Consider the following 26908-nt stretch of genomic DNA (forward strand, 5'->3'; position numbering starts at 1 on the left):
GCGAGGAGCCGTGTGGCGGCGCGCGGGCTCTCGGTGTCTCCGGCCGGACCGGGCCCAGCGCAGCCCCAGCCCCGTCACGGGCCCCGCCGCCCGCCCGCGACCCTGCCCGACCCCGCCCGGCCCCCGGCCCGCTCAATGCCCACGGTGAGGGGGCGGCCGAGGGGCTGCGGGGGAGGCCGGGCAAGGGGGGGATCCCGGCGCGTCCGGAGGGGATTCCCTGCTCTGAGGCCTGCGGAGCCTCCTGAGGCCCCCGCGGGTGGTTTGGAGGGGGTTTTGTACAGTTTGGGAGCGCCTCAGGGCTGCGGAAGGCCGAGGCGTTGGTTTGGGGTGGGCCTGAGGGTTGGGGGGCTCGTTTGGAGGGGATTCGGGGGTCCAGGAGGCTCTGCCTGGCTCCAGCCGCTGGTTCGGGGAGTCCTTCCTGGTGTGGGGGAAATTCCCGGCCTGTGGGGTTGGTTTGGGGGGCACCTCGGGGTTTGGGGTCCCTCCTGAGCTTGGGGGGTCCCCGGGGCTGGCTGGGGACCCTCTGGGGGTCCCTTCTCCCCGCAGGGCCGCTTTGGGGGGTCCTCCCTCACCTGTGCGATGTGGGGGGCTCGGTGCCCCCCCAGCCTTGTGGGGGTCCCCAGGCTCCCCCGGTTTTGGGGGGTGTTCAGGAAGGGGGGCATTTCCTGGGGGGTTGGGACAGGGAGGCTGGAGGAGGGTTGAGTTTGGGGTTTGTACCTGGTTTTTGAGGGGTTTGTACCTGGTTTGGGGGGGAATTTCTGCCTGGTTTTTGAGGGGTTTGTACCTGGTTTTGGGGGGAATTTCTGCCTCGTTTTTGAGGGGTTTGTACCTGGTTTTGGGGGGAATTTCTGCCTGGTTTTTGAGGGGTTTGTACCTGGTTTTGGGGGGAATTTCTGCCTGGTTTTTGAGGGGTTTGTACCTGGTTTTGGGGGGAATTTCTGCCTGGTTTTTGAGGGGTTTGTACCTGGTTTTGGGGGGAATTTCTGCCTGGTTTTTGAGGGGTTTGTACCTGGTTTTGGGGGGAATTTCTGCCTGGTTTTTGAGGGGTTTGTACCTGGTTTTGGGGGGGTTTATACCTGGTTTTGGGGTGAAGGGTTTGTGCCTTGTTCTGGGGGATTTTAGCTGTTTTTTTGGGTTTTTACCTGGTGTTGGGGGCCATTTGGAGCAGCGTTTTGAGTGGAGGGGTGTTACTGATCCCTGTGTGGATGTGGGACGAGTTTGATAAAAGCTGTGGATTTTTTGTGGTGGGAAGGGGAAGCCTCGGGGTGGTCTGTAAAGGGTGTGGTGGTTTTTTTTGTGTGTGTGTTTAGGGCTGGAAGAAGCTGGGGGGTGACATTTCTCAGGCTGCAGGGGGGCAGGAAAGGAAGGCTGTCCAGGATGTGGTGCCTTTCCTGGGGTGGCAGCGGGGGCAGGGCTGTGGGGCCGGTTTGGCTGGATGAAGGGCTGCCCTGTGGGATTTTTTGGGGCTGGGAAAAGGGGGGAGCCGATGGATTCTGGGACAAGCAACGCCTCGGGGGGGGGAAAAAAAAAAAAAGAGGTCCTGGAAGTGGCTCCTTCGGTGGCGTGGAGGTTCCTGGGTGTGATTAGTCACGATCTGCGTTTTCTCCCCGGGGCAGCGTGTGCTCCGTGGTTCCGGGGTGAGGAGGAGGAGGAGGAAGGCAGAAATTTGGCTTTGAGAAGCTCCCGTATAAATGGAAACTGGCCTCGAAACTCCCCGAATGAACCAGGCAGGGTCTGACTCAGAACTGCAGTTAGGATTTAAAGGAGAGGAAAAAAAAAACAAAAAAGAGAAACCCACCACTAGCAGCAGCCAGAAAACTCTGTCTCCTTATGACTCAACACGTAGAAATACTTGGATTTAATCAACTCAGCTGGAGTTAAGGTGGGAGTGTGGATGCACAGCCAGGAGTGTGGGTCTCACTCAGGGGCTAGTTGTGATTTTTAATTTTTTTTTTTTTTTAAAACCACCTCATGAACTCCAGTGGATGACCCCAGGCTGAATTCCCTGCAGAGATCCTGAATTCCCTGCAGAGATCCGTGCCCCTCTGCCCCAGGGCAGTGCTCACACCTTCCCCTGCGCCAGGGCAGAGCTCAGGGTGCTCCCCTGGCCCTGCCTGGACTTTGCCCCCTCTGGAATTCCGGGGCTGCTCCCTGGGAGGCAGATCCAGGGAAAGGCTCCAGAGCTGGGAGAGGAGCTCTGGGGCTGCAGGGCAGGCAGGGAGCTCCTGCAGGAGAGCCAGGAGGGGAGGGAATGGCTTCACACGGACAGGGAGTGGGTTTGGAGTGGGGAGAGAATTCCTGTGAGGTGACCAGGGCTGGAAGGGAATTCCCAGAGGAGCTGTGGGGTGGAATTCCCTGTGAGGTGAGAGGGATGGAATGGAATTCCCTGTGAGGTGAGGAGGGATGGAATGGGATGGAATGGAATTCCCAGAGGAGCTGTGGGATGGAATTCCCTGTGAGGTGAAGAGGGATGGAATGGAATTCCCAGAGGAGCTGTGGGATGGAATTCCCTGTGAGGTGAAGAGGGATGGAATGGAATTCCCAGAGGAGCTGTGGGATGGAATTCCCAGAGAAGCTGTGGAATGGAATTCCTAGAGGAGCTGTGGAATGGGATTCCCTGTGAGGTGAGGATGGAATGGAGCTGTGGAATGGGATTCCCTGTGAGGTGAGAGGGCTGGAATGGAATTCCCTGGAAGTGCCCGAGGCCAGCCTGGATCAGCTGGCACAGCTGGAGGTGTCCCTGCCCATGGGTGAGCTTTAATCCACCTGTGATTGAAATCCACGCTGTGACTCCACGTGGTGCTTGTGGGCTGTGTGTTTTGGGAGGCAAATCCCATTTTCAGAGCTGGATTCCCGTGGCAGCTCCTGGGAGCACAGAATCAGCCTTGGAGCTCCGTGGGCAGCGAGCTGGGAGCTGCAGCACCTCTCAGATGAGAAATATCAGATGTCTCCAGGGCGCCTGTGACCCCGGTGTGGTGTCCCAGCTTTCTGCTGATCCCGAGGGGCTCCCGGCTGTGGGATTCCTTCCCAGCTCTCCGGCTTGGCTCCGCTCCGGGCACGGTTACTTGTAGCTTTTTGTTGCCCCTTGTTTCTCTCTGTGCCCTGGTGGAAAAGTTCAGCTCTTTGCTCGGGGCCTGCGAAGGGAGCTGTGCCCTGAGGATGGGCCGGGCCTGGGAACAATTGGCACTTTGTGGCATTTATCAGTCGGGCCAGGCTCAGCTGTCAGCCTGGTTTAACTCCTCAGCTCCAGAGCGAGGCGTTTTCCCTGCAGAGCTGGATGGAAACTCAAATGAGGGAGACCAGCGAGGTGCAAGTGACTCAGCTCTGCAGCTTCTGTGTTTTCTGGGTGATTTTTGAAGTTGCTTTTAAGTCCTGCTCGACTCGTTAATGGGGTTTTGCTGTTGGGTTTGATATTTCGTGTGGGAATGTTTAGGCTGAGCTGTTGATCAGGCAGGACCTTGTTTTCAAAGCCCAGCTTAGACAACTCAGCCTTCTGATTTTTAGGTAAGCCTTATTGATGTTGCAAACAAATTTCTGAAAGTAATTTTTGATTTCACTTGAATATAATTCCGTGGCTTAAACAGGATTGTAGCTCAAGTTTTAATTTATTTTTTTTTTTAGCAGAGCCTTTTGCTTTTGACTTCAAACACTTTAACAACTTTGACTTCAAACACTTTTAACAACTTTCAACTTTTTGGGCATGGAATGCAAATACCATTCAAACACATCCTTTAAAAACCTCAGTGATGGGTGGGGAAGGTGTTTTTTTTTAAGAATAACCCCAGAGTCAGAGCAGCATGAACAGGGAAGAGGGTGAAGCACTTTCCTGGAAGAACCATGGCAGTGTCCAGCTGCCTCCAGATGTTGCCAGGGTGGTTTGTTCCTGTGCAGGGATGGCAGCCAGCTTGCTGAGCTTTGCCTCAGGCCTGTCCTCCCCTGGGCAGGTGACAATTGGCACCATTTCCTGACGTGTCACTCGCCACTCGAGGCTCCTTTGAGGCTTTCTTGTTCCTGCTCGGGCAGATCCGTATCTGCCGTGCAGAGGAAACGAGTGAGTCAGCCCGGACTGGGAGGGACTGGGAGGGACTGGGAGGGAGCTGCAGCGCCCGCGGGGGTGGACGGGGTGGAACAGTGACATTTCTGGGCCTCACCCCTCTCCAGGCACGTGTCAGTCTGAGCAAGCTTCCTTCAGCCAGAGAGGAGTTCATCCAGAACCGTTTAATTCCAGGGTTTTTCTCCTCGAGAGGATGGTTTAGAAAAGGTTTTTTTTTGGTTTTTTTTTTTTTTTTTTTTGTTCTGGTGGATTTGTGGTTTTTGGGGGTCTCTGGCTTCTTTCACGTGGAAAGTGTCACAGGTGAAATATTTTGGCAGTGTTGGGATAGAGAGGGGAATTTTCAGGAAGGGGGAAGTAAAACCTGGCATGGGCAGAGTGGCAGGAAGAGCCAAACTCCTCAGGCAGGGTGGAAATGTGATGGGATCCATCGTGGTGTGGCAATTCCAGGGATTTCCCAGAAAAGGCAAATCCAGCAGCTCCTGAATTCAACGTGGATCCTCCCTTAGAGGAACAAAAGGATCTGGGCTTGCTGCAGGCCTTCCCCAGGATCCTTTTAATTAATTCTGAGTAACAAATTAGCAGGAGTGCTGTGCATCCTGTGCCCGGGGCGCTGGAAAGGGGATCCCAGTGACCTTTCCAGGGGGATCCTGTTCTGCAATCCCTGCAGGCTGCAGCTGTTCTGGGCTGCTCCTCTCCCTCTCCCTCCTTTCTGTGGGGCTGGGAATTCCTCACGGTGCCATTCCCTGCTTTGCCTTTCCCCCGGGCTGCTGGAATCTCACCTTGAGGAATCCTGAACTGGACATTGGGGTGTTTGGGGTTTCACTGCCAGCCATCTCCAGCTCCTGTCAAAGCAGGAATTCATTTCCCTCCTGATCACTTCATTAATTTATGCTGGTTGTTGCCTGCCCTTCCCAGAGGTTTTCAGCTTATTTTGAGAAATTCCTCTCAAATTTACCTCGGATCAGGCTGGGAGTGAGGGGAGGCAATCCTGGTGGGATCCGAGTGTGTGTCCAGCTAAAACATCCCAAAATCCTCCCACCTGCACGGGTGGCACCTGGAATTGATCAGGTGGCACCTGGGTTGATCAGGTGGCACCTGGAATTGATCAGGTGGCACCTGGATTGATCAGAAAACACCTGGATTGATCAGAAAACACCTGGATTGATCAGAAAACACCCGGGTTGATCAGCATTCCCCGATGCCACCCCCAGGAGCTGCCTCCCAGGCACATCCTGCAGCTCCAGGGCTGTTCATTCCCTGCAGTTTGTCCTGCTGGATCTCTGCTTTTCCTTGGGATGCTGCTGCTCCCTTTTCCAGCCCAGCCTCTGTCGTTTTTTGGTTCCTCTCCATGCCTTATCTCACTTTCTGACTAGAAAATCTGAAGGTTAATTGGCTGAAGAACCATTCCTTGTTTGCTGCTGTCCACAGGCCTGGTTACAATTTATTCTCACTGGTTCTCCTGGGGTTTTGAAGTGCAAATTTACTTGGTAACACAGGGAGGGAGAAGTTTTTAAATATTTACTTGGGAAAATCAGAAGTTGCAGACAAAAAGTTTTAATTTTCTTAATTAGAAGCCTGATTTTTCTTTTTAAACTCACTATCAGTCAGCAACCCAAACTTTTACAATTAGCCTTGTGTGCTACATCAACTCCTTATCCTGCTGGAAATAACATTTTTCAGGCTTAAATACAGTGCTTTATTAAAAACACATTTTTAATCACTTCTGAGCGAGGAGCTAATTAAATGCTTCAGGAATATTCCTTTGGGAAGGGGACTGGTGTCACTCCTGGTTTGCAGAGGAGCTGGTGACTCCTTGCCACTCTCAGCACACGTGGAAATGAAATATTCCCCTTCTTAATCACTGGGCAAATTGTTTGTACAACTGCCTTGTAAAATAATTGGGGTGAAATTCCCTCTTTGATTCCAAAATGACCCTGATTTGATACAACTTCCAGGGCAAAAATACCTCTGGGTGAGGTTTTTCCAACCACATCTGCTGAGGAGAAAATCTGGGAATGGACTTCTGTCTCCTCATTTTGCCATTCAATTATTTATAAAAACATTTTTTGTTATCCTTAATTAGGGTCTAATTGGGCTTTCACCTCTTGATCTGTGTGAGAGTGAATTAATAAATGAGAGTGTTTGGAGGGGATTCCTCCATCCTGTGGGTGAAACCTTCCAGGATTCCTGGTGGGAATTCCTCTTTCAGTCCCTCGGAGCCGCTGCAGGTGGGGCAGGTGATCAGAGCAGCTTTTCCCTTCCTCTGGCAAGCTCATTAATATCAATTTTGGCACCCAAAGCTGCACTCTGAGGGAATAATTGCTGTTCTTTGGGTGATTTTTGACTCGATGGCGCTGGAAAAGGTGATTTGGTGGTGTTTAATCAATGCTCTCATTAACACTGGGCACTCCTGGGAGCTCCATGGGGGGAGCTAATTAATCCCTAATTACCCTCCCTCAGGTGTGCCGCCTTCACCTTCCCACTCCACTGGTGGCTTTGTGATTTCTGCCTGCAGGCTGGGATTTTATCCATCTGATTTCAGCCTTTTCCCCCCCAAAAAATAGAATTTCTCCATCAGCAGCAATTCCTTGGCTTCATTATTTTGAAAAGCACTGAAAAACCACGTTGATAATTTAATATTTCAGTCCTGATTTGAGGTACTTTGGGATAACTCTCCTTTCAATCCCCCTAAATTTCATGCCTTTGTTCCATCCTTTATTGCTGGAATTTTGTATTTTGAATTTTGCCTCTTCACACTGAGAGCTGTGGCTGCCTTTAAAGGCCAGGTCTGTAAATAGAGATAAGGCAGCGAATAACCCAAAGTTATTATGGTTATAAGTGAAATAATTGAGAATAACTAAAAGTTATTGCTGCTAAATGACCATTTGGCCATCACTGTGATACATTCCTGGGGGATATTTCCAGTTGGGTGAAATTTATCTGCTAGCAGGAGCTGAAATACATGAAAAATTGATGATATTGTATTATTTTATTTATTATACCCTTACTGCTGCTGGTTTTGTGCAGAAAATAGAGGCAGAGCAGTGCTGGTTTTGATGTATTTGGGATCAATCCAAGCAGGTGGGGCCGTGCCCGTGGCATTTCCAGGGAGTGCTGGGCTGGGCTGTGTGCCGGGCTCCAGGCCGGGCTCCAGGCCGGGCTCCAGGCCGGGCTCCAGGCCGGGCTCCAGGCCGGGCTCTGGGCCGGGCTCTGTGCTCTGGGCCGGGCTCTGGGCCGGGCTCTGTGCTCTGGGCCGGGCTCTGTGCTCTGGGCTGGGCTCTGTGCTCTGGGCTCTGGGCTCTGTGCTCTGGGCTCTGGGCTCTGGGCTCTGGGCTCTGGGCTCTGGGCTCTGGACTCTGGGCCGGGCTCTGGACTCTGGGCTCTGGGCCGGGCTCTGTGCTCTGGGCTCTGTGCTCCGGGCCGGGCTCTGGGCTCCGGGCCGGGCTCTGGGCTCTGGGCTCTGGGCCGGGCTCTGGGCCGGGCTCTGTGCTCTGTGCTCTGTGCTCTGTGGTCTGGGCTCTGGGCCGGGCTCTGGGCTCTGTGCTCTGGGCTCTGGGCTCTGGGCCGGGCTCTGTGCTCTGTGCTCTGTGCTCTGTGGTCTGGGCTCTGGGCCGGGCTCTGGGCTCTGTGCTCTGGGCCGGGCTCTGGGCTCTGGGCTCTGGGCTCTGGGCTCTGGGCTCTGGGCTCTGGGCTCTGGGCTCTGGGCTCCGGGCCGGGCTCTGGGCTCTGGGCCGGGCTCTGGGCTCTGGGCTCTGTGCTCTGTGCTCTGGGCTCTGTGCTCTGGGCCGGGCTCTGGGCTCTGGGCTCCGGGCCGGGCTCTGTGCTCTGGGCTCTGTGCTCCGGGCCGGGCTCTGTGCTCTGGGCTCTGTGCTCTGGGCTCTGTGCTCTGGGCTCTGTGCTCCGGGCCGGGCTCTGGGCTCTGTGCTCCGGGCCGGGCTCTGGGCTCTGTGCTCCGGGCCGGGCTCTGGGCTCTGGGCTCCGGGCCGGGCTCTGGGCTCTGGGCTCCGGGCCGGGCTCTGGGCCGGGCTCTGTGCTCTGTGCTCTGGGCTCTGGGCCGGGCTCTGGGCTCTGTGCTCTGGGCCGGGCTCTGGGCTCTGGGCTCTGTGCTCTGGGCTCTGGGCTCTGTGCTCTGGGCCGGGCTCTGGGCTCTGGGCTCTGGGCCGGGCTCTGGGCTCTGGGCCGGGCTCTGTGCTCTGGGCCGGGCTCTGTGCTGTGCTCTGGGCCGGGCTCTGGGCCGGGCTCTGTGCTCTGGGCCGGGCTCTGTGCTCTGGGCTCTGGGCCGGGCTCTGTGCTCTGGGCTCTGGGCCGGGCTCTGTGCTCTGGGCTCTGGGCCGGGCTCTGTGCTCTGGGCCGGGCTCTGTGCTGTGCTCTGGGCCGGGCTCTGTGCTGTGCTCTGGGCCGGGCTCTGTGCTCTGGGCCGGGCTCTGTGCTGTGCTCTGGGCCGGGCTCTGTGCTCTGGGCCGGGCTCTGTGCTGTGCTCTGGGCCGGGCTCTGTGCTCTGGGCCGGGCTCTGGGCTCTGTGCTCTGTGCTCTGGGCCGGGCTCTGGGCCAGGCTCTGGGCTCTGGGCCGGGCTCTGGGCTCTGGGCCGGGCTCTGCTGCTCCAGGAGCCCTCACAGAATTCCCGGTTCCTGCTGCCCCCAGGGGCAGGGATGGCAGCAGATCCCAGGGAATGGTCACAGTATTTAGGGGTATCTGTCAGGACTGGGATTTCTGTGGGGTTTTTGTAGTGATTATTGTAATTTCAGTTTATTCACAGTATTTAGGGGTATCTGTCAGGACTGGGATTTCTGTGGGGTTTTTGTAATGGTTATTGTAATTTGACTTTATTCACAATATTTATGATTAGAGCTATCAGGACTTTGATTTCTTTGGGGTTTTTTAAATGTTTCTTTTAATTTGGCTTTATTCACAGTATTTATGATTAGGCCAATCAGGACTTTGATTTCTTTTATTTATTTATATATTGATTTTATTTAAATATTTTATTTTTATTTCTTTATTTTAGTTATATTTCTATTTTCTACTATTTTTTATTTATTTTATTTATACATTTTAATTTTTATTATTTATTTTATGTATTTATATATTTGTGTATACATTTATTTTGTGTATACATTTATTTTGTGTATACATTTATTTTGTGTATATATTTTGTTTTTAATTATTTATTTTATTTCTTTTAGTCATTTATATATTTTATTTTTATTTATTCTATTTAATTATTTCTCTTATTTTATTTATATAAATGAATATATTTCTAAAAATATATATTTATATAAACAAATATATAATACTATACATTTATATAAGTAAAAAGGAATATATATAATAAATGTGTATTTATATATATTTATATAAATATTTATATAAATATTTATAAATATTTATATATAAATATATATTTATATAAATATTTAAATATATTTATATAAACATATATAATAGATATATATTTATTTATATAGATAGATTTAATAAATACATATTTATTTATATAAATAGATATATGTAATAAATATATATTATTTATATAAATATATAAGACATAAATATATATTCATTTATATAAATAGATATATTTATATTACACTTTTATATAAGATAAATAGATATATTTACGATTTATGTGTTTCATGTATGCATTTATGATGACTATTTTGAGCCGAGTTTCTGTGGGTGGGTATCCCTGCAGGGAACACAACCCACAACCCTCCTCCCGCTCTTTCCCCTCTCCAGGCGTTCTGTCGGAGGCTCCTTGGCACATTTATGGCGATTCTGCGCGTCAGGGCAGACTTCTGCCAGGCCCAGCACCGCAGCCTGGCTGCCAAGTGAGCGGCGGGCGCCGTGCCGCAGCGTGCGCCGCCCCTGCCCTGCCCTGCCCTGCCCTGCCCTGCCCTGCCCTGCCCTGGCAGCCTGGCGAGGCAGCGGCCCGCTCCGGTTGATGGGATTGCTGCTGGCCCCGGGGAGCGCACCGCTGGCCCTGCCCTGCCCTGCCCTCCCCGCTGCCTCCATGTAGGACAGGCCGCCCAGCCTGGCACTTCCGCGAGTCTCAAGGAAACCACCCCGCCAGGAACTGAGGATTCAGGCAAAGCTGCTTTTTCTAGGAGCAAAATCCCCGAGGAACAAACCCATCAAAGCAAGCTCTGATCAATCCCAGCCATATTAGTGGTCTTTTTGATGTTTTCTGCTGTGAAACGTTTCCAAGGTCATTGATTTTTTTTTTGTTTTGGTTTCCCCCTTTATTTTGATTTTTTTTTCTTTTTTTTGGGGGGTTTTTTAAAGTTTTTTTTTTTGGCCCCTCACACATTTTCTTTGCCATTATGAACCGTCCAGCCCCCGTGGAAATTACTTATGAGAATCTGCGTTTCCTGATCACTCACAACCCAACCAATGCAACCCTCAGCAAGTTCATCGAGGTAAGGAGCCCAAAGAAATCCCAAATCCCTCAAAATTCCTGGCCAGGAATTTGCTGACCAGTCCTTCCTCACCTCTGGAAGGAAATTTAAGGGTTTTTTTGTCTTTTTTAATTCACATTCTCCTCACAGTATCAGGAGACAATTCACTGGTGGGGTTTTTTTGTGAATTCCTGCATTTCTTGGCTTGGTTGAGCTTCACTTTTGGGATACCAAGACTCCCCTCTTCCATCAAGGATTTACTCCTTGGACAAGAATAATGGGTCCAAAAAATTTCCAAATCCCTCAAAATTCCTGGCCAGGAATTTGCTGACCAGTCCTTCCTCACCTCTCAGTGTCTGTTACTTGAAATTTAAGGTTTTTTTATTATTTTATGTCTTTATTTTTCACATTCTCTTCACAATATGAGAATCACTGCTGATTTTTTTTCTGAATTCCTGCATTTCTTGGCCTGGATGAGCTTCAATTTTGAGATACAAACACTGCCCCCACCTTGCCATCAAGGATTTACTCCTTGGACAGGAATAATGGATCAAAAAAAAAAATCCCAAATGCCACAAAATTCCTGGCCAGGAATTTGCTGACCAGTCCTTCCTCACCTCTGGAAGGAAATTTAAGGTTTTTTGGTCTTTTTAAATTCACATTCTCCTCACAGTATGTGAACAGAATTCACAGAAATTCCTGCATTTCTTTGCTTGCATGAACTTCAATTTTAGGATACAAACACATCCCCCTTTCCATCAAAACATCCTTGGACAAAGTAATGGCTTCAAAGAGAAAAATGGGAAATTCAGGTTAAAACTCCAGGGAATTCCTGCCTGGGATGGAATTCCCAGAGGAAATGTCCCCAGGGAGAGCAGTGGAACTGGGGGGGCTTTGAGTTCCCTCCCCACCCAAACCATCCCATTGGAAAAATATTTTGATTTTGTGACTCTTAATGTTCTTTTTCATTAAGTAATTCACTTTTTTAAATAAATGAATCAGCCGTTGCTCAGCTGCTGAGTTAAGTGTTGGAGCTGAGCTTTCCTCTCCCTCAGAAAATGAAATACAAACTCAATTTTTGTTACTGTTTTTTTGGATATCATTTTTATGTTCTTTATTTTTAACAGGATGAGTTATTATTTTTTTGTTTGGATTGAAGGTATTTGAGATGGTAGTTTATGTTTGGATTTAGGTGTTTATTATTTTTTATTAGTGAAATAGTTTTATCATTGTGAGTTTGGTAGCTTTTTATTAGTAAGGTACAAAATGGTTAACTGTCTTTTGTTGTAAGGTTTTTTAAGACTAAACTAATTAAGAAAGGATACTTAGATTATTTTTTCTTTTAACTCAATAATTGATCTTTTGAAGCTTGTAATGTGGATTTTTTGTCTAATTACAAAACACCACTGAAATCTAAGAAGAAGAAGGAAGAAGGTAAAGAAGAACAACTTGTTTCTACCTTCAAACTTCTATTTTGCTTCATATTTATTTTTATATTCTAAAATCTTTACTTTTTTACTTTGTGATATTACACACTTTTAACTAACTACACACTTGTAATCTTAGTGCTATCAATGAATTTTAGAAGTTTGTTCTATGACTTCAGGTCAAATGCAGTGTTCTCCTGTGGCTCTGTGCCTTAAACACAAAAAATTTAAAATTCTCAGCATTTAGGATTCTAACACCCAGGTCTTGAGCATTTTCTTTTTTCAGCACTGGATATTCCTGCTAATTTTGAGGTGTAATTCAGGAGGAAATTCTGGTTTTTGAGCCTTCAGCGTGGACTGGAGCAGCTTTTGTTTGATCCTGTGTTCTTTATCTGGCACCGAGTGCTGCTTTTAGTGCCTGGCTGGAAGCTGGAGTGTGCTGGGTGTGTGTTCTGTTCCTCCCTGCTCCAAATGTCAACACTGCCTGAAGCAAACACTCCCTGCTTCTATTTAAAGAGGAGGAGAAGCTGCACGGAGCATTTCAGCAGCTATTTTCATACTCTTATAATTGCAATTTTACTCTTATAATTGCAATGTTTTCCCCCCCTCTCATTTTTTCTGTCGCTTGTGAATTTCCCCACAAATTTTATCCCTTCCTCCTTCCATGGGCAGTCATTTGGATGCCCTGAAAATGTGGAAAATGTTGAATTTTATAGCTGATAAAAGGAGATTTCTCATTCATCAGTGCTCAGGTGTTTTCCTTTCCCTCCAAGGAGCTGAAGAAGTATGGGGTGACAACCTTGGTGCGAGTTTGTGATGCCACTTATGATCAAGCTCCAATCGAGAAAGAAGGAATCCAAGTTCTAGTGAGTTGCCTTTAAAACTGGCTAAAAATCTGAATTTTCATCTCTAGAACTTGTGGGGATCTCTTCGGTGCTTGGGGATGGTCCAGCTTGGCCAAAAAAATTTAGCACCAGGTAAAGGTGGGTTTGGGAAACTGACTGGATTTTTGGGTGGTTTTGGATTTGTTGAGATATTTTGTTTGGGTTTTTAGTGATTATTTTGGTAATATCTGGTGCTCAGCCCTGTGGTTGAAGCCTGGTTTGGTCCTTGCCTGTGGCCACAGCATTTTTTGGCTTTGCTGTTGGTTTTCTCAGCGTGTGGATAAAATTCCCTCTCCTTGCTCTTACAGAAAGTGCCACTTTTGAGCCTGTGGGTGACAAATTGCTCCAAATTCCTGTGGCAGGAGAGAGCCACGAAATCCTGGAATATTTTGGGTTGGAATCCTTAAAAACTCATGCACACCATGGCCAGGGGGCACTCCCACTATCCAGGACACTCCAGCCTGGCCTTGGACACTCCTGGGAAATCCATCCCAGCCCCTCCTCATCCTCAGAGGGAAGAATTCCTCCCAAAATCCCCTCCTGACCCGCGTGGAGCCCAGCAGGGGAATTCCTGCCCTGCTCACTCCCAGCTGCCATGGTGCAGTGCTGCCTCACTGACTCTGGGAGGTTTTTTTAAGAGGTGTGTGCTCACCCCGAGCTTCCAGGCAGTGTTTTTCCAGGCCATGCTTGGGAATTATTAGAGTGTGCCTGATAAAATCAGTTTATTTTGCTGGAGTGAGTAATAACACCCCGGTGTTGTGAGGGGAGAAATTGCACCTCAGCCTTCCTGCAGTGCTCTGGTTTTTTGTGGCTCAGGCTCAGGAAAACTCCTGCAGTTTTCCATGAGGAGAAAAAAATTATTGTGGTATTGTCAATGAAAATTCCATATCCAGGTCAGTCAGGTTTCTTGGCTTTCATAGAAAAATGCAGTTTTCCATGAGGAGAAAAAAATTATTGTGGCATTATCAATGAAAATTGCACATGCAGGTCAGTCAGGTTTCTTGGCTTCCACAGGAAAGCTCCTGCAGTTTTCCATGAGGAGAAAAAAATTCATTGTGGTATTGTCAATGAAAATTCCACATGCAGGTCAGTCAGGTTTCTTGGCTTCCATAGAAAAAAATTTTTGTGGCATTATCAATAAAAATTCCATGTGCAGGTCAGTCAGGTTTCATGGCTTTCATAGAAAAATGCAGTTTTCCATGAGGAGAAAAAAAAATTATCCAGGTATATCAGTGAAAATTCCACATGCAGGTCAGTCGGGTTTCTTGGCTTCCACAAGAAACCTTCCACTGCATTTTCCTGAAGTTTTCCATGAGGAGAAAAAATTCTTTTTCCATGGAGAAAAAAAAATTATCCTGGAATATCAAATTCCGTGTGCAGGTCAGTCAGGTTTCTTGGCTTCCACAAGAAACCTTCCACTGCATTTTCCTGCAGTTTTCCATGAGGAGAAAAAATTCTTTTTCCATGGAGGAAAAAAAAAAATTATCCTGGAATATCAAATTCCACGTGCAGGTCAGTCAGGTTTCTTGGCTTCCACAGAAAAACTCCTGCAGTTTTCCATGAGGAAAAGAAAAATTTATCCAGGCATATCAGTGAAAATTCCACGTGCAGGTCAGTCAGGTTTCTTGGCTTCCATAGAAAAATGCAGTTTTCCATGAGGAGAAAAAAAGTTTATCCAGGTATATCAGTGAAAATTCCACATGCAGGTCAGTCAGGTTTCTTGGCTTCCATAGAAAAATGCAGTTGTCTATGAGGAGAAAAAAATTCATTGTGGCATTATCAATGAAAATTCCATGTGCAGGTCAGTCAGGTTTCTTGGCTTCCACAGGAAAGCTCCTGCAGTTTTCCATGCAGAAAATAAACCCCAAACCATGGCAAACTCCTGCAGTTTTCCATGAGGATAGGAACACTTTCCTGTGGCATGGCAGTGAAAATTGCACGCGCAGGTCAGCGGGCTTTCCTGGCTCCCAGCCCTGCAGAGCTTTCCTTCCAGCTGCAGGCAGCCACGTGCGCCTTGGTGTGGTTGGAAAAGCCCCTCCTTGCAGGGCTGCCCTCTGGAATTGTGTTTTCCCTCCTTCCAGAGCTGTCTGGAGGTGGTTTTGGACACTGGGACACTCCCCAGGCTGCCAGAGGCTGGGAGGATTAAATGAAATTTGTGCTGTGCAATCCCTCTGAGCCCTGAGCTGAGCTGGGGCTTGGCAGAGAATTCCTGTCCCAGAGGGGAGATTGCTCCCAGGGCAGCTCTGGGATGGAATTCCCACCTTCTTTACTGGGCAGTGCCCTGGAGTTGGTGTTTCTAAAATAATTCAGGTTTTTTGCTTCTCAGGAAGCCTTAAAACCTCAATTTTGAACCGAAAGCTGCTCTTTGAGGAAGCTTTGCTTAAAAAAACCCCAAACTGGAAATGGGGTTTGCTGCAGCTCTGCCCTGGTTGGAGCCTCTCACCTGGAGCAGAATCTCCTGTTTGGAGAAATTTCCCTCAGCCCAAAAAGCCTCAGGACACTGCTCCAGGAGGGAGATAAATCCAGCTCCTCTTCCCCATGAATTCCTGCTTTTTATTTTCCAGGCAGAGTCCTCTTGCTGCTCTGAAATGGGATTGAGTAACCCCCAGCTGAGAAAATAACACCTCACGATTTCAGGCTAATATTTGCCTGTGAAAAATAACATTCCACATTAAAAACACAGCCTGGGGCAACATGAGTGCCTCTTTTAGCACCATTTAATGTCTGCTTTAGCACTGCTGAGGTCAAAATTGTGGTGAAAGCCCTGGAAATGGAAATGTTTTGGCAAACCTGGGGGTGGGTCAGGGTAAAATGTGGTGGCTCCAGAGCTTTTTTTTCCAGATGGCAGAGGGGGAAAACAGGGAATGAGCTGTTCCTGGGGCTGGGCTGCAATTCCCTGCAGGGATGGGCTCCAGGAGCTGGCATGGATTCAATTCCTGTGGGCTGCTACACCTCAGGAACACAAAATCAGGAAAGCCAGAAGGTTTTTTGGGTTTTTTCTGAGAGGATTTTTGGCACTTTTTGGCTTCCAGAGGGGCTGTGGTGGCTTTGTTCATTTTAATTTTTTTTTTTCTGAGAGGATTTTTGGCACTTTTTGGCTTCCAGAGGGGCTGTGGTGGCTTTGTTCATTTTAATTTTTTTTTTTTTTCCTGAGAGGATTTTTGGCTTCCAGCGGTGGCTTTGTTCATCTTCAGGATCCAGGGGATATTTCCTTGTTGTCTTTCTCTCACTCTTTGATTTATTGGATCAGATTTTTTTACCCTCTGTGCCCCCCAAGAGCCACCACGAGGATGGCACAGCGAGGTGGGAATTCCTTGCTTGGAATTCCTTGAATTCCAGGATGGAAGTGGAAGCTGTGGGCTCACCCTGCTCAGATCCAGGCAGCTCTGGGAGCTCCTAATTCCAGTATTTTTGAAGAAAAAGTTCTTTTTCACCTCAAAGTTCTGTCACTTCACCACCTGGGTTGCCATTCCTGGAGCTGTTGTGCTATTCCAATTTAAAAAAAAAAGGGAAAAAATAATAAATCCCTTTCCTGTCTCTCCCACTTTGTGCAATCCTGGTTTTTAATCACTGCTTTCATTGTGCACCTCAGAATTTGCTTTTTTTCCTGTCCAAAAGGAACCCAGAGCTCAGAACAAGGAAAAAATTCCTGCAAAACTTTGCTGCAGCTCCACCCCTGATGCCAGAATTATTTTGTCCCTGTGTTTTATCAGCACTGGGATTGATCCAGGCCAGCCCAGGAGCTGTGTGGATACCAAGGAAAAGATTTCATTTCAATTAAAGACAGAAAATCCTCTCTCAGGAGCAGCATCCTGCTGTCTGTGCCTCTCTTCCTGGGACAGGGGGTGCCACAAACCTGAAATAACCCAGGCAGCACCGTGGGGCTGAGTGGAAAATCCCATCAAAAACCTTTTATTAGAAAGAACAAATCTTGATTCGAGCTTATTCCTGTGGCCTTTCCCTTTGCTGTGTTGTCCCAGATATTTTTAATTTTCCAAGTACTTCAACAAAGGATTTCTCTGCACTCTTCAGGCTGGGTGAATTAACCCCCTATCAAATCATTTCAGTATTTTTGGGGTTATTTTTTGACTGAACTCGCACATTTCTGAGCTGTTTGCTCCCCAGGAAGTGCTGAGTGCATCTCAGAATGAGAGCTCTGCTGGTCTGCAGCTTTCAGAGGATATTAGTTACCAGAACCTGCTCTTAAAGTGCTCCACAAAAGGGATTTTTTTAGTCCTGATGAGGGGAGAGAGCTCTTTTTAAAGCAATTTCCTTCTATTTTCAGAAGTTGTGGAATAATCCAAGACCCTGCCATGAGTTTTGCTGCTAAAATACATCAAAATCATCTAAAGAAAAGTGCTAAATAACCACTAAATACTATTTGTCCCCCTTTACATCCTTTCTCCACGTCCAAGAAAATGATAAACTGTGGGATGTGCTTGGGCCTGAAAGGAAAGGTGTGGAGCACAAATTCCAGGAAAGTTGTGTGAGGAAAAATGGAAAGCTGCTTCCATGGCAGAAAGATCCATTTGTGATTATTGATATTTTTTATTGATTTTGTTTTTGATTTAGATATTATTGATTTTGATATAGCCTGGATTTAATGGTGGCTACCCCTTCAACAGCAAAAAATGTGAATTTCTGTCATTATCTGAGCACCTTTCTGTTCATAAAAGTGGGGTTTTTGTGGGTTTTTTTTTTTTTCAAATTGAAAACACCCAGGGCATTGGGAACTCCCTGAATTCCTGGCAGCTGGAGGAGCTGCTCCTCTGGAATTGGGAATTTTTGGGGGCAGCTGCTCCTCTGGAATTGGGAATTTTTGGGGGCAGCAGGAGGAGCTGCTCCTCTGGAATTGGGAATTTTTGGGAGCAGCTGCTCCTCTGGAATTGGGAATTTTTGGGGGCAGCTGCTCCTCTGGAATTGGGAATTTTTGGGGGCAGCTGCTCCTCTGGAATTGGGAATTTTTGGGGGCAGCTGCTCCTCTGGAATTAGGGATTTTTGGGAGCAGCTGCTCCTCTGGAATTGGGGATTTTTGGGAGCAGCTGCTCCTCTGGAATTGGGGATTTTTGGGAGCAGCTTCACCCCCTCAGAGCCTGAAGCCCAAACGTGATTTCCAAAGGGTGCCACAGCCACCAGCAGAGCTCTGCAGAGTTCTCTCTCTGCTTATCTGAAAACACCTATTGATTTTCACGTCTATTTTTAATAAAATGGCATTTCAAGGGCAGGATTTCTCTAACAAACCCCCTTATTGCAGAGGAGCTCGCTGCCAAGTGCCATCCAGTGCTCGTTAAACGTTTAACGTTGCATTCCATGGATCTGCAAAGCCCAGAATTGTGTTTGTGTTGCCTGTTCCGGGTGAGGGCAGGGTTCCTGTGGCACAGGGGGCTAAAGGTGTTTCTCCCCCAGGACTGGCCCTTCGATGATGGAGCTCCGCCCCCGGGCCAGATCGTGGAGGACTGGCTGAACCTGCTGAGAACCAAGTTCCGCGAGGAGCCCGGCTGCTGCGTGGCTGTGCACTGCGTGGCTGGGCTGGGCAGGTGCGTGCTGCGCCGGGGCTGCCAGGGCTTAAATTAATAATAATGATAATGATAATGATAATGATAATAATAATAATAATAATAATAATAATAATAATAATAATAATAATTTATTAATAGTAATTTATTAATAATATTAATATTATTAATGTTATTATTGATATTATCCTTTATATTATTAATAATATTGTCATTAATATTATCATTAACATTATTATTAATATTGTTAATAATATTATTAATACTAATAGTATTATTAATAGTATTATTATTAATATTATTATCTTTATTGTTATCATTATCGTTATCGTTATTATCATTATCAATTATTATCACCATCACATCATTTTCATCATCACATCATCGCCATTATCATCACATCATCATCATTATTATCGTTATCATCGTTATTATCGTTATCATCATTATCATCATTATCATTATCATCATCATCATTACATCGTCATCATCATTATTATCATTATCATCATCATCATCATTATCATCATTATCATTGTCATCATTATCATCATTACTATCATTGTCATCATTATCATCATTATCATCATTACATCATCATTATCATTATTATCATTATCATCATTACATTATCATTATCATCATCATCATTGTTATCATCATCATCACTATTATTATTGTTACTATTATCATTATTATTACTATTATTATAATTTACATTAATTATTATTATTTTTGTCTACTACAATTTCATTATATTAAGTAATAAATTTACATACTAAATTAATATAATTATTAACGATTTTATATTAATAGATTAATATAATGAATATAATTAATATCAAATATATTATTTAATTATATTAAACAGTAACTTGTAATACTAAATTAATACTATTCACAATTTTACATCATAAATTAATGTAAATTAATTATTAAATTAATCACAAATTAATGCAAATTAATTATTTGTTGATAGTAAATCAACAAATTATTTCATTCTATTATACAATATTTCTAAATACTAAATATAATTATTAACACTTTTATATTAATAAAATAATATAATTAATATAATAGTAAATGAACTATATTATCATCAATAATAAATTTAAATCCTAAATTAGTATGTTGCTAATCTTTTATATTAATAAATTAAAACAATAATGGACCAGCTAATTATTTAATTATATCATTAATTATAAATATAACAATAAACTTCATTTATTTGGCAGGAAGGCATTCAAGAACCCCCAGTTTCTGTTTTCTCCCAAATAATTTAAACCAGCATCAAATTTGTGTCGTGAAAGCAACAGGGACTTAATGCAGCTTTTACAAATTAATTAGTATATTATTAATGAATTACTATGTACATACAATGTATTACATTCATTGCACTGGTGCAGGGTGACACTGGGACTTTTGCCTCCTGGATTTTCCCATTTCAGCCCCAGGAATTGGCCAGTCCTGGCCCCTCTTTAATTCTTGTTTGCACCCCCCTTGGAGCTGCCTGGGGCTCTGGGGGGTGGAGAAAATTCAATGTATTTTGGGATTCCTGAGTGTTAAAAACCCTTTTTTTTCCCCTTAACTGACTTCTGAAATAAAGATCCCAAAGCAGAAAATTCTGCTTCTCCCTGCTCCCTGACAGAATGACTTACAAAATAAAAAAAATATAAATATCTCTAAAGCTCAGTGTCTGCACAGCTCTATCCACACTCAAATGCGTTCAGGAGATGTCAAAAACCAGAAAATGAGGTTAAAGTGAGATAAAAACCCAGAATTATTCTCATACCCCAACCACTATTGATTTTTATTTCCTCTTTTATTTATATCCCTTCCAAAAAAACTCATTTTACATCAGCAAAACACCTTTCTGTGGGAAATGCTGAAAGGAAAAAAGCCTTCAGCCGCTTGTTTGGGAGAAAAATCAGATTCATTTGGAGGGATTCCATTTCTTATTTCTGTGGATCTTCCTTAAACATTGATTTTTCCTGCAGGGCTCCCGTCCTGGTCGCACTCGCTCTCATTGAATGTGGAATGAAGTATGAGGATGCAGTTCAGTTTATAAGGCAGTAAGTGAAAATTCACTTTTTTTTTCCCCTCAGGAATCTTTTATTCTGTGGGTTTTGACCTGCCTGAGCCTGTTAAGGAAAAGATTTGGGGTTTTAAGTGTTTTATCCTAAAATAAATAATATCTCATTGAAATATGGGTTTAAATGTGAAGAAAAAGCTCAAATATTTTGAATTTGTGAGGTGAAAGTGTCAAGGATGAGACTATAAAAATTGCTGTTAATTAATGAGAATTAACACGTGATCTCTCTTTAAGATATGGGTTTAAATGGGAAGGAAAAGCTCAAATATTTTGAATTTGTGAGGTGAAAGTGTCAAGGATGGACTATAAAAATTGATTCTAATTCAAGTAAGGAGTAACAGGTGATCTTGGGTTTATACGTGAAGAAAATATCAAAAATATCAAAAATTGTGAGGTAAAAGAATCAAGGATGAGACTAAAAATTGCTGTTAATTAATGAGAATTAACACATGATCTCTCTTTAAGATATGGGTTTAAATGGGAAGGAAAAGCTCAAATATTTTGAATTTGTGAGGTAAAAGTGTCTAGAATGGGACTATAATTAATATTGCTTCTCATTAATAAGGATTAACAGGTGATCTCTCTTTTAAATGTGAAGAAAAAGCTCAAATATTTTGAATTTGTGAGGTGAAAGTGTCAAGGATGGGGCTGTAAAAATGGATTCTAATTCAAGTAAGGAGTAATCTGGCGTTTATATGTGAAGAAAATATCAAAAATATCAAAAATTGTGAGGTAAAAGTATCAAGGGTGAGACTATAAAAATTGCTGTTAATTAATGAGAATTAACACGTGATCTCTCTTTAAGATATGGGTTTAAATGTGAAGAAAAAGCTCAAATATTTTGAATTTTGTGAGGTAAAAGTGTCTAGAATGGGACTATAATTAATTATTGCTGCTCATTAATGAGGATTAACAGGTGATCTCTCTTTTAAATGTGAAGAAAAAGCTCAAATATTTTGAATTTGTGAGGTGAAAGTGTCAAGGATGGGGCTGTAAAAATGGATTCTAATTCAAGTAAGGAGTAATCTGGCGTTTATATGTGAAGAAAATATCAAAAATATCAAAAATTGTGAGGTAAAAGAATCAAGGGTGAGACTATAAAAATTGCTGTTAATTAATGAGAATTAACACATGGTCTCTCATTAAAATATGGGTTTAAATGGGAAGGAAAAGCTCAAATATTTTGAATTTGTGAGGTGAAAGTGTCAAGGATGGACTATAAAAATTGATTCTAATTAAAGAGGAGTAACAGGTGATCTGGGGTTTATATGTGAAGAAAATATCAAAAAAATTTGATTTTTGTGAGGTAAAAGTATCAAGGGTGGAAGTACAAAATTGCTGTTAATTAATGAGGATTAACAGGTGATCCCTTAAAATCTGCCTTTAAATGTAAAGTAAAGCCTCAGATATTCTGATTTTTGTGAGGAAAAAACATCAAGGCCAGGGCTATAACAATTACCTTTAATTAAAAAAAAAAAAATTAATATAATAAAAACTAAAATCCTGCTGAGGCTGAGCCAACAAGTGGAGGAGCTCAGCTCTTCCCAGGGGAATTCTGGGGATCATTCCCTGCTCAGAATAAGCCAGGGCAGGATAAATTCAGTGCAAAACCCCTGAAGTGCAGCCCAGCAGGTGAGATTGTGCTCAGGGAAGCAATTCCAGCTTTTTGGGGCTTCCAGTTATTTGAAATTCCTTTTTTTTAATTTTTTTTTGTGGGCCCCTCTTATCTCTTTGTGTCTTTGAGCTGATCAGCAGCACCTGGGGAGGGTGGCCTTGATGTTGTTCTTTTTATTGTTCCAAGCACGGAAATAAAATCTCCCACTCCATGAAAACAACAACAAGAAAAAAGCTGGAATTTAATCAGAATATTCCCCTGAAATATTGTGGTTTATCCTCCCCGGGGGGGGGGAACACAAATACCCACCAAAATTCTGCTTTTTTAGGGCTGAAAAACTGATTTAAAAATTAAAAATTATATAATTATTTAATATAATAATATATTAATATATATAATTATATATTATATTAATATGTAATATGTTGATATAATATGTTGATATAATATATTATATAATATAGTTAATTTATTATTTAATTTTTTGAATGTTATTAGCTATAAAATTATTATTAATTAATTAAAATTAAAACTAATCTGCCTGAAGTGAGCAAAATAATGCTTTTTTTTTTTTTTTTTTTTTTCCATTGATATCCACTTTCCTTGTGTTTTATTTTAGGAAAAGGAGGGGAGCTTTCAATTCCAAACAGCTGCTTTATCTGGAGAAATACCGGCCCAAGATGAGATTACGCTTCAAAGATGCCAACGGTCACTGCTGTGTTCAATAAAAAACCACAAAAACCAAAATATTGATCTCAAAAGGAAGGCAGAAGTGAGCGGGGGGCTCTTCTCTGGACTCTTGGCACCTGGAAATGTGAATCTGGAATCAAAAAAAAAAGGAAAAAAATGTCATTAAATTAGTGGTGGAGTCAGTGCTCCTCAACCTCTGTCCTAAAAAAAAAAAGGGTGATGATGATTGAGAGGAAAAAAACCCCAAAATTAGAAAAATATATAATAATAATAATAATAATTAAAAAAGCCAATTAAGAGAAACATTTCAGTGAAGGATTGTTTTCTCCTTAAGCTGCAAACCTGCAAGGAGAAAAGCAGTTTCTGAACCTTCTGTATTTTTAACTTTTTAAGAAAAGAAATAAAGTCAACTTTATGTCTAAGGAAAAGCAACAGAGCATTGCCTTGTGCAGAAGGGATTTTCTCGAGGTGAGGAAAGCACCCCCAGCCAGGAATGTGAATTCCTGAGATGTGAATTCCTTTTTAAACTCTTTAAAAAAGGAAATTTTTGTTGTTTTTAAGCAGGGACAGGAGGAGGAGCTGGCTGGGAACAGCCTGACAGCCTTAAGCCCCTTTTTGGGCACATCCCAGGGATTTTGGGGGGTGTTTTCCGTGGAATTCTGACTCCTGGGGGGCTTGAACAGGACCCTCACTGCCTAAACCCCGTGGTGAATCTGATTTTGGGAGGGGCTGTGTGATTCTCTGTGTGTGTCACTCTGATTTTTCCCAAAGAATTCAGCTGAAATGTTCATTTTAGACACGAAATCCATCCTGGCACACAAGACTGATGTTCCAAAGTGTCCTGGGTGAGCGAGGGCCGATGCAGGCAAGGATTTAAAATTAATTTCTCTGTCAGAAAGATGGAAAAGGCTTTTTTATTTTAATTTTTTTTCCCTGCTGTCCACATTCCCAGCCTTGCTGAGCGCAGGAAATTGGGATTTTGAGGGAGGGCCTCACTCAGTGTGAGGGGGAATTTTCTCAGCTGAACCTCTGATTGCCTTCCTCTCTTTTATTGGGGGTTTTGGGAGGGAGAATCCCCAATTCCACCCCAAAATCCTGATACCCTTCATCAGCAAACCCTAAAAATTTGGGTTTTTTTGAGATCTTTTTGTGGGGCAGCCAGGGAATGAATTGAAGGATTTTTGGAGCAATTTTGGCCAGGCTGCTCCTACCAGACCCAGTTCTGATTTTGGCTGCTCCAGGGGTTACCTTGAGCACCTTTTCCTGGATATTTTTCCATAATATCCCTATTTTTTCCATAAGATCTGTATTTTTTTCCATAATACCCAGCTTTGGAAGGGTTTGGATCCACCTTGCTGAGCGCAGGAAATTGGGATTTTGAGGGAGGGCCTCACTTGGTGTGAGGGGGAATTTTCTCAGCTGAACCTCTGATTGCCTTCCTCTCTTTTATGGGGGTTTTGGGAGGGAGAATCCCCAATTCCACCCCAAAATCCTGGTACCCTTCATCAGCAAACCCTGAAAATTTGGATTTTTTGAGATCTTTTTGTGGGGCAGCCAGGGAATGAATTGAAGGATTTTAGGAACAATTTTGGCCAGGCTGCTCCTACCAGACCCATTTTTTATTTTGGCTGCTCCAGGGGTTACCTTGAGCACCTTTTCCTAGATATTTTTCCATAATATCCCTATTTTTTCCATAAGATCTGTATTTTTTTTCATAATACCCAGCTTTGGAAGGGTTTGGATCCACCTTGCTGAGCGCAGGAAATTGGGATTTTGAGGGAGGGCCTCACTTGGTGTGAGGGGGAATTTTCTCAGCTGAACCTCTGATTGCCTTCCTCTCTTTTATTGGGGTTTTTGGGAGGGAGAATTCCCAATTCCACCCCAAAATCCTGATACCCTTCATCAGCAAACCCTGAAAATTTGGATTTTTTGGGGCTGCCATTGAATAAATGAAGGGATTTTAGGAACAATTTTGGCCAGGCTGCTCCTACCAGACCCAGTTCTGATTTTGGCTGCTCCAGGGCTTACCTTGAGCAACTTCTGGGTAATTTTTCATAATATCCCTATTTTTTCCCTAATATCCCTATTTTTTTTCCATAACACCCAGCCTTGGAAGGGTTTGGATCCCGGTTTCGGGCCCTGCTCCCTCAGGACATTTTGAAATTTAGGATTTTTTGGGCTGTACCTGCAGCAGGTGAGGCCTCGTCCCCATCCCTTCCTCATCCTCCCTCCCCAGGATTTCTCCCTTTCCCAAACTCCTGCCTTTCCAGAAGACAGAAAATGGATTTTTTAGGAATTCCAGCCTTGGCAGAGATTTTATAAATTGAACCAGAAAATGTCGGTGCTTGTCAAAGCCCCTCGGGTGAGCTCCCCAACCCCTCCCAGCTGTCCCTGCCTCCAGGTTGTGCTGAATTCCCTCCTCCCTGCGGAATATTCCGATTTTTCCGTGGATCAAGGAGATCTGGAAGTGGTTTTTTTTTGGGGTGGGGAGGGAGGGAAGTGGTGCTGAAATCACAATTCTGCTCTTTGCCTTCCCCTCCCACCCTCAGAGCCGGAGGAGTGAATAAAAATGGACCTTTCTGCAAAGAAAACATGGGATTTTTAGCCAAAGGTATCCTGGTTTTTAAACCAATTTGACAAATTCGGGAGGTCAGGTTGGAGGGGAGGGTGCTGAAGTGGGTGCAACTCCTCCTGAAGAACAATAAACCAAATTTTAAATGCTCCCTGTATAACTTCACATTCTTCCCCCTGCTCCCCCACTTCCCCTCTTGATTGATGATGTCCTAATTATCATATCCAGCCTTAATTAGAGGGGAAAATGCAGATTGTCCCGGTGTCCCCAGGAGCTGGGGGTGGCACTGTGCCCCAGGCTCGGCTCCTGGCTCAGCACTTGAACGTGGTGCAATAAAGTTCTTGCAGTAAAAATCTCTTTTTCCTCTGCCTCTTGTTGCATTTATTGCAGCTCATTCATGGTCAATAATCGCCTTTAATTGGGTTTAATTATCTCCAAGAGTTTGTGCTCCGTGGTTTGGAATTGCTGCTGGGAAAAGCTGATTTTAACAGGGAAAAAGGAACAATTTTCTTCTTTTATCCCTTTAAAAAGTCTTTTATCTCTTAAAAAAAAAAGAAAAAGAGGGGAAAAAAAGTGGAAACTTACCTTGCAAGAACCCAAACAACAGCTCTGACCTTTCCCAGGAGCTGCTGCCAAAACTTTTCTGGACAAGGCTTGACCTGGCAGCACCTGAATGGGGGAATTGTTCTGGGGTGAAAATAGGGGAATTTTGGGGTCCTGAATACCGATATTTTCTATTTTCTTACCGTTGGAATGCTGTTTATCAATTTAATTCATTTAAATAATTTCAGGTGCTCTTTTTCCTGGTTTTTTCACAGAAGTTGTGCTGGTTAATTTATTTAAATTAATCCCAGGTCCTTTTTTCCCTGGGTTTTCACTGATAATGATCAGCTTTGCTCTGCTGCCTTCGGAGAAATCTCCTTGCAAACGGGTTTTGTATTTCCAACATTTATCAGATTTTTCCCACTCCCAGAACAAACTTTTAGTCCCTGTTGGCTGTAAGAGAATAAAACCCCTGGGAGGGGAGATTGGAAGTTCCAGCTCCTCCTTTTTAAGGTTTTTGTTTTGTTTTGTTTTTTAACACCAAACTCTGTTTGTTCTTCCAAATATCTGGAAGTTTTTTATTACCATGCCCAAAAGTGAAATGTCCTGCTAATTATTAGGAGAAAAATTAGCAGTCCCTTAATTGGAGCTGAGATATTCCTGTGTGATAGGAGTCACTCTTTTTTTTTTTTTTTCCTCTGGATTATTTTTTTTCCCAACAATTTGGAATTTGGAATGTGCTGGCACTGTGGAGAGAGGGAATCTGGTGCTGGGATACGGGACACCTTCTGGAAAGGGGGAATCTGCTCCCAAAAAGTGGGACATACCCTGGAGAGAGGGAATCTGGGAATTCAGGATGTGGAACACCCTGCGGGAAGGGGGAATCTGGGAGTTCGGGATGTGCTGGCACTGTGGAGGGAGAGAATTTGGGATGTGGAACACCCTCTGGAAAGGGGGAATCTGGGAATTCGGGATGTGCAGCCTCTCTGGAAAGGGGGATCTGGGAATTCGGGATGTGCAGCCTCTGTGGAGAGGGGGAATCTGGGAATTCGGGATGTGCAGCCTCTCCGGAGGGAGGGAATCTGCCGGGAATGTTGCCAAGGGAGCGGCCGGGAGCTG

The 26908-nt window shown here is 44.5% G+C and overlaps 1 protein-coding gene and 1 long non-coding RNA gene across 3 annotated transcripts; one reads left to right on the top strand and one right to left on the bottom strand.

Annotated features, from left to right (window-relative positions):
- The first annotated feature begins 4 nt into the window (after window positions 1-4).
- Window positions 5-23102, top strand: PTP4A2 (protein tyrosine phosphatase 4A2). 2 transcript variants are annotated; one of them, XM_064398521.1, is made up of 7 exons: window positions 5-144; window positions 9792-10260; window positions 10389-10471; window positions 12651-12743; window positions 18168-18298; window positions 20275-20349; window positions 22604-23102. In XM_064398521.1, the coding sequence occupies exons 2-7, from the start codon at window positions 10233-10235 to the stop codon at window positions 22710-22712; spliced, it is 519 nt and encodes a 172-aa protein (XP_064254591.1). In that variant the 5' UTR covers window positions 5-144; window positions 9792-10232; the 3' UTR covers window positions 22713-23102. The 2 variants fall into 2 exon arrangements, with proteins under 2 accessions (XP_064254591.1, XP_064254593.1); XM_064398523.1 differs by having other exon boundaries at window positions 9792-10471.
- On the bottom strand, window positions 17422-17971 carry LOC135285830 (uncharacterized). Its single transcript, XR_010350503.1, has 2 exons — window positions 17844-17971; window positions 17422-17639 (listed from the first exon to the last, which is right to left on the bottom strand). It is a non-coding gene; the product is annotated as an uncharacterized LOC135285830 (long non-coding RNA).
- Window positions 23103-26908: the final 3806 nt, after the last annotated feature.

Source organism: Passer domesticus, chromosome 24, assembly GCF_036417665.1.
Source record: "Passer domesticus isolate bPasDom1 chromosome 24, bPasDom1.hap1, whole genome shotgun sequence".
Classification (NCBI taxonomy): Eukaryota; Metazoa; Chordata; class Aves; order Passeriformes; family Passeridae; genus Passer; species Passer domesticus.

Coding starts and splice junctions, on each gene's coding strand:
- PTP4A2 (XM_064398521.1), top strand. CDS start 10,233: ATGTTTTCTGCTGTGAAACGTTTCCAAG. Junction 10,261..10,388: donor TGCTGTGAAACGTTTCCAAG/GTCATTGATTTT, acceptor TGAACCGTCCAG/CCCCCGTGGAAATTACTTAT. Junction 12,744..18,167: donor AAGAAGGAATCCAAGTTCTA/GTGAGTTGCCTT, acceptor TTTCTCCCCCAG/GACTGGCCCTTCGATGATGG.